Source organism: Xiphias gladius, chromosome 16, assembly GCF_016859285.1.
Source record: "Xiphias gladius isolate SHS-SW01 ecotype Sanya breed wild chromosome 16, ASM1685928v1, whole genome shotgun sequence".
NCBI lineage: Eukaryota > Metazoa > Chordata > Actinopteri > Istiophoriformes > Xiphiidae > Xiphias > Xiphias gladius.
Genome location: NC_053415.1, coordinates 6,480,001 through 6,487,500, shown reverse-complemented (window position 1 = coordinate 6,487,500; position 7,500 = coordinate 6,480,001). Strand labels below are relative to the sequence as shown.

Genomic DNA, 7,500 nt, shown 5'->3' with positions numbered 1-7,500 from the left:
TTTTCCAAAATGCATCAGACTTGTTTAGATGTCCCTTTGCGAACTTCTGACACTGAGGTTTGTGATGAGGACACAGGAAAGTTTTTCATCTGATGACTTCCATGAAGGTCATATTTGTGCAGGTGTTGCTGCACCACCACAGTGCACCACCAGTCCAGAGTCTACTACATCTTCCTGAAGGTCTTTTGCAGTCAAACAGGGGTTTGACTTGACCTCCATCGTTCCTGTTAACTGCCCCTTCTCAATTCACAAACTGAGGAAAACGGCTACTTGAAAACGCTTTGCTATAACCTTCTCCTGCTTTGTGGGCATCGGTTATTTTAATTTTCAGAGTGCTAGCCAGCTGCTTAAATTACCTCATGGCTGCTGATTGTAGGAACAAGGTTTGGGGATTCAGAGTATTTTTAATGCTTTGAAATTTGCATCACATGACCTTTCCTGATGATGATTGTGAACAAAGCAGAGCCCTAACAAGCTAATTAAGGTCTGAGACCTAGGTAAAGGTTATCTGAATCTTTTGGGGTGGCAAAACGTTTGTATCGTGATCCTTTCCTTTTTTTCACTCTAAAATTGTAGAAAAACAAAAATAATACAATAATATTGCTTAAAATGTTGAATAGAATGAGGCAAAATTACAAAAATTGTGTCACTGTCCAAATACTTATGGAACCAACTGTATAATGAAGGAATTTTAGTGCCTCATCACAGGGGCTGCATATGCCAATTGTAAAACAAAAATATGAAAAATTATTTTTTTTACTTCAAACCTTAACACATTAACATAATGTATGTATGATGACCCAAACATGACCCAAACATCTATCCATAGCCTGAATAAAGTTTTGGGCTGACATTTCCAAAAAATTATAGCAGAGAGTAAAACCCAATGTAATTGTGGTTCCAAAGCATATTTTCTTCTTTGTCAGACCTGGCCTGATGATGCCCTGCAGGCAGTGGCCTGCCGCTTCCTGGAGGATGTTGATATGACAGATGAGTCTCGAGAGGGCTGCATCAACATGTGCAAGAGCTTCCACACCTCAACTATTGAGCTGTCAGTCCGCTTTTTGGCTGAGTTGCAGCGCCACAATTATGTCACCCCAACCTCATATCTGGAGCTCATTTCCACCTTCAAAACCCTGCTGAAGACAAAAAGAGCGTAAGAACAAGATTTAGAATATGCTACAAGTGTACAACTGTAATTAGATGTTTTTATTACTTCCATTGGTACTTCAGATTAAAGAAGAGTGTTATTCTAGATCAAGTTTCTTGTAAAGGACTTGAATTGGAAATAGAGCCAAACAGACTGGATCAAAAATTTTCCTTATCGCTTTCTGTCATCTGCCCAGTGAGGTTATGAAGTTGAAACGTCGCTATGAGGTGGGCCTTGAGAAACTAGAGTCAGCAGCAGACCAGGTGGCCACCATGCAAGTTGAGCTGGAGGCTCTACAGCCACAGCTGCTTGTCGCCAGCAAAGAGGTAGATGAGATGATGGTGGTGATTGAGCATGAATCTGTGGAAGTGGCTGAAACAGAGAAGGTGGTGAAAGTGGATGAGGCTGTGGCCAATGAACAAGCCATGGCTGCCAAGGCCATCAAGGATGAGTGTGATGCTGACCTGGCAGAAGCCATGCCTATCTTGGAGTCAGCACTGGCTGCGCTGAATACTCTAACCACTCAGGTAAAAGGAGAAACATGTTTTTTCTAATGTAAGACAGTCCTCTTAATTTTTTCCTCAAAGGCCAGGTTGACTGGAATAGAATAGTGAAGAAGGCAGATCTAATGATGTGGTTCTTTTTATCTACAGGATATCACAGTGGTGAAGTCCATGAAAAGCCCACCCACGGCTGTCAAGCTTGTGATGGAGGCAATCTGCATTCTCAAAGGCATCAAGGCAGATCGTGTGCCAGACCCCTCAGGCTCTGGTAAAAAAGTGGAGGACTTTTGGGGCCCAGCCAAAAAGCTTCTGGGAGACATGAGATTTCTCCAGAGCCTCCACGAGTATGACAAGGACAACATCCCACCTAATCTTATCGCCATCATCCGTGACAATTACATTACTAATCCAGACTTTGTACCCGAGAAGATTCGAACTGCATCCACTGCAGCTGAAGGCATGTGTAAGTGGGTTTGTGCCATGGAAATGTATGACAAGTAAGTAATGTACTGTTCTTCTCATTCTGTGTTCTCAGTTATGAAAATTGATGAATATTTGCAAAGCTTGTGAGAGCTTTCATCTGTCGTAGTGATTAACATGAAGCTTGGTTATTGGTAACTTCAAAGGAATAATAATTTTCCTGGTGCTGGTTTAACATGCATATACCAGGTTCAAAGTGATTCATGTAACAAGCCAAATCCAAGATGCAAATAATTTCAAGGGAAATGTTCACACCATTATTGTTCTGACAATCTTCAATGCAAACGTAATTTATAGAAGCCAAAGTCTATGTTTTGGTTGACAACATTTCACTGTACCAGATAAATCAGCAGAATCAGATAAATTTAGGTCTTAGGGTTTAGGTTTAGGGCTCATTCTATTCCATACAGTTTTTTGACAATGTAGTTACCATTAACACTGTTTTCTTTCATCTCTGGTTCATATATATCAAGTAAATCCAACAAATTCAAGAATGCTTCATGTGTCTTTCAGAGTGGCAAAAGTGGTGGCTCCGAAGAAGGAGAAGCTGGCACAGGCTGAAGGGGAGCTGAAGGTGGCCATGGAGAGCCTGCAGAAAAAGCAGGCTGCCCTCAAAGAAGTCCAGGATAAACTCGCAAAGCTTCAGGAAACTTTGGATGCTAATAAAAACAAGAAAGCTGACCTGGAGAATCAGGTCTCTGCTTTTTATAATTGTTTGTGTGATTGTAGACGTGCAAAGTAAAATGGCTTATACTAACAACTGTTTTTCTTGAGATAGCAGAGCTACTTTTCAGAGTTAAAAGTGCAATTACAGTCTCAGATGAAAGTCTGACAACAGCCAGGCAAAGATAATTGACTCATAACCCCTGGAGGCCACTGATAGACCAAACAGCCAATGAAAGTCGGTGGTTAGAGAATTACACAAACTGGCTCTTGTTAGCATGGCCCTCAGTTCCTTGACCTGAGAAAACCACAACAATGCAGCACATTTTTGCATTCCTCTTTTGTTTATGCCCCACAGGTGGATCTGTGCAGTAAAAAGCTTGAGAGAGCAGAGCAGCTGATTGGAGGCCTGGGTGGAGAGAAGATGCGCTGGAGTGAAATGGCTTTCAATCTCGGAGAACTCTACAATAACCTGACGGGGGACATCCTTATTTCAGCAGGCATAGTAGCTTACCTGGGAGCCTTCACCTCCAGTTACAGACAGGTAAACTGAGGGACTAGATACTACATACTTGGAAGGGGACAGTAACAATACATTATTAGGAGGTTTCCAGGTTACTAATCTCCTTGTTCAAGAAGTTTTGTCAACATTGTATGTTTTTGAGTAAAGTCTCTTTAACATGTTCTGAGGCATATCTACTACATTTGTAATTAACATTTTCATGAACTGTGAGGCTAATGATTTCTTTCTCTTAAGCACACTGGGACCAATGCAAATCCCAGCACTGTTTTAGGCCAAGAAACGCCAAACAATCGAAAGCAGTTTGGTGAAAAGTAAATACTGTGAGAGGTACCAAGGCACTTTCCTTTTTCCTCATTCTGAGAGTCACATGTTTCCAAGACCCAGGCCAGTGTTTAAAGGTCATCTTTGGTAGGGCCATTATGATGCTGTAAAACACAAAGCAGAAGAGGGAATTACTTATTTTTTATCTTGCAAGTGCATTATTGTGTGTGTGTGAGTTGAAGTGTGTGTGATTGGTAATGTGTGTTGCCTATTTTCATGATTTTGAAATCACTGACTTAAGTGTGACTGTGTACATATATGTACTGTTTTTTAATAAAATGTCTGTGTGAATGTACAGTTAAGTGCATAAGTATTTGGACAGTGACACAGTTTTTGTAATGTTGCCTTTGTACACCACCACAATGGATTTGACACAAAGCCATCAAGATGTGATAGAAGTGTAGACTTTGAGCTTTATTCAAGGGGTTTAACAAAAATATTGCATTAACCCTCTAAGAGTTACAGCTATTTTTATACATACTCACTCATTTTCAGAGGCTCAAAAGTAATTGGACAAACCGACATAATTATAAATATCAGGATTATTTTTAATACTTGGATGAAAACCCTTTGCAGTCAGTGACTGCCTGAAGTCTGGAACAGATGCCGCTTGAATTCGAGAACCATCAACAAATGCTGACTTTCCTCGTTGAGATGCTTTGCTAGGCCTTTACTGCAGCCACTTTCATTTGCTGCTTGTTTGTGGGTCTTTTTGCCCTCAGTTTTGTCTTCAGTGAGTGAGAAGGATGCTCAGTTGGGTTGAGGTCAGGTCACTGACTTGGCCATTTAAGAATATTCCATTTCTTTGCCTTGAGAAGCTCTTAGGTTGTTTTCGCAGTATGTTTTGCATCATTATCCATCTGTACTGTGAAGCACCATCCTATCAGTTTTGCAGCATTTGGCTGAATCTGAGCAGATAGTATAGCCCTATACACTTCAGAGTTCATCCTGCTATTTCTATTAGCAGTCACGTCATCAATAAACACCACAGACCAAGTTCAGTTGGAGGAGGCCTCCACCATGTTTGAGAGATTGTGTGATATGCTTTGGATCATTAGCCGTTCCCTTCTCTCTCCATACTCTTCTCTTCCCATCATTCAGGAACAAGTTAATGTTTGTTTGCTGGTTACTGTGTGTGCTTGTTTGAGTGCATTCAGTAAGGTGAAAATGAAGTCATTACCAGTAAATTTTGTCCTCTACAGGATCAGATGGAGGAGTGGATGAATCTTTGTAAGAGTAAAGAGATCCCATGCTCCCCCAACATGTCTCTGATGAACTCGCTGGGTGATCCAGTAAAGATTTGTGCATGGACCATCGCTGGCCTACCATCAGACAGCTTCTCCATAGACAATGGTATCATTATCTCGTGAGTAAGACAGACTTTACACTGACATGTCATTCTCTCTAAAGGAAAAGGCACCAGTATTTTCTTAGCGTTTGGGAATGTATTATTAAGAGTTTAATGCACTGACTGTGACAACTTTTCTGCCGCTCTTGATCTGAGTTTTAATATTGAGCTTCTGCCATCAGCCAAAATGATACAAAATGTACTGTATATATATTCCTACAAAATAAAGCTATACAGTGTAGTGCATAGAAAATTGTATATGGATTGCAAAAAAAGTGGGGACAAAAATTGGACAGCCTCTCAAAATCACAAATTGATGAGCACTGACAGAAAACTGAAGTTCAAGCGCACTTTTCAAGCAAGCAGCAGGTGCAGGTGCACTGAAGGTGTGGTGCACCTGCAAATTGTTTCTTGACTAGAGGCAGAGCAGAGTATTCAACATTTTTTTTTTAAACCCAATTGGCTTCTTCTTACTGTGAGCATGAATATTTTCATTGAAACTGATGGCTACTATTGATTTTTCATGCTGCTTCACTTTTCACTCACTCACTGTGTACATGGAATAAGCTCCAGTGTTGTAATGGAATGCAGTTTTGATAGTTGATAAACACGAATCACAATGGGTTTCAATTAACAAAGGATCAGTAATAGATTGCCCATTACCAATCCATATACCCTAATGAAAAAAGAGACTATTAAAGAACTTTGTAACCTATCTTAGAAGCCCATGTGATATTGTCTGATTCAACCTTAAGGCGCGGAAATTTTTTTTACAAGACATCTGCTTGTTTGTATAAATGAAGCAGCAACATTGCTTTTTAATCACAATACTATGGCCCCTGGTGTGCTGTCCAACTGTGAGCTGTCTAACTGTGCTGAGAGTGAATGTTCACCCCTAAGCTACTCTCTACATCTCAATTCTTTTCCTTTAACATCCCCCCTTTGTTGTGATGTCTCACATTTAACAGTTACAAAATCTCTCACTCTGTGTGTGTGCATGTTTGTGTGTGTGTGTGTGTGTGTGTGTGTGTGCGTTTGCGTGTGTGTGCTTGTAGTAATGCCAGGCGATGGCCTCTGATGATCGATCCCCAGGGCCAGGCCAACAAGTGGGTGAAAAACATGGAGAAGGCCAATAGCCTGCATATTATTAAACTGAGTGATGCTGACTTTGTACGCACTCTGGAGAACTGTATCCAGTTTGGCACACCAGGTGAGTAAAATATTTCTGTGGTATGATGCCTCTGCTGTTGCTGTCCAGTCTATGTGAACGTGTCATCTAGAATGGTTGCAATTCCTGTTACTCCCTGCTGAGGTCTCTCTTCACCACAGAGACACAGAGACTAATTATTGCTGCGCATAGAATGTTTTTCTCCTTTGTTCTCTGTTCTTCAGAGGAAGAATTAATGTAAGGAATGTTTCTGAGTCAGGTGTTCCAAAGAGCCAACAGCACCATTAGCATGTCAAACTACTGTAAATCATATCATAGCCCAGGAGAATGTGGTTGTATTTTTTTGCAGTAACATTTTCCCTGCCCAGTTGCAGGGTCAAACTAACGTGTATCCAGACATGACTGTTTTTTTTGTACAGTTTTTTCAAGTGTGTTTTTATGTGTCTTGTTTTGTAAAAAGATTTCTCTTTTTTGTTAAATTTGAACAGCATTACTTTGATCCCCGTAGCTACTGTGTGTCTGTGACCTTTTGGTTTATAAACTGGTTTCAGAATATACCCCACCATCTCATTACAAAAGCGAACAACATAACAACCAACCCTGGAATAATACTTATACTTTTGTCTTCTCATAGGATTTTGAGGGTTAATGAAAGGGAACAGGAAGACAGGAATTAGAGTTATAACACAGACAGCTGTACAGCCATTAAAAAGACATGTAAACAATGACCCCACTCAGCCAGCCACTGGGTCTTTGCTTACTGGCAGACTACAAGGCTAACAGTTCAGAGAGTAGCTTGTCCTCGGAGGGTTCTAAATAGTCCCGAGAGGGTACAGTTTCACCCTCCATAGCCTGTTCGTTTATTTCACAGTTTTACGGTTTCTTGCTGTTTTTATTGCAGCCTATAACGTAGATTATGTGCCAATATTCTTTCTTTTAGAATGATTGAACTAATGTTTCCCTGCCAGATCTCTCAGAGGCTAAGCATGTTTATTAAAAATTACAAAGTACCGTTAAATCTGCTGAAATATTAGCAGTTTTAGTGTGATGTACCAGGACAAAATTATGCTGCAAAGCATTTTGGAGAGGGTTACACTGATTTGGTTTACTATCTTATGGGAGAAAGTTCATCAGCTGGCACGGCCTCTGAATGCTGCATAAAAACTTACTAAACTCAGGCATAATATCAATTATAGATGGGCCAGTGTTCCTAACATGAAAACAGCATTATCATAGTTAATGTGAAATTACATTAATAATGATGTCATGGAAATAAGGCATTTGTAACTAGTAATGTTTACTTGCTTCACTGATTTCTTGGTATTGCACGTGTATGCACATGTT

The 7,500-nt window shown here is 40.3% G+C and overlaps 1 protein-coding gene across 1 annotated transcript in view; it reads left to right on the top strand.

Moving 5' to 3' along the window:
• The window catches only part of dnah7 (dynein, axonemal, heavy chain 7), an 80,137-nt gene that overhangs the window by 51,555 nt on the left and 21,082 nt on the right, over positions 1-7,500 (top strand). The window contains exons 43-49 of the mRNA XM_040148784.1: positions 927-1,156; positions 1,347-1,677; positions 1,804-2,150; positions 2,647-2,827; positions 3,155-3,340; positions 4,843-5,006; positions 6,044-6,198. Coding sequence (XP_040004718.1) covers positions 927-1,156; positions 1,347-1,677; positions 1,804-2,150; positions 2,647-2,827; positions 3,155-3,340; positions 4,843-5,006; positions 6,044-6,198 — 1,594 coding nt within the window. The remainder of the gene's footprint in view (positions 1-926; positions 1,157-1,346; positions 1,678-1,803; positions 2,151-2,646; positions 2,828-3,154; positions 3,341-4,842; positions 5,007-6,043; positions 6,199-7,500) is intronic.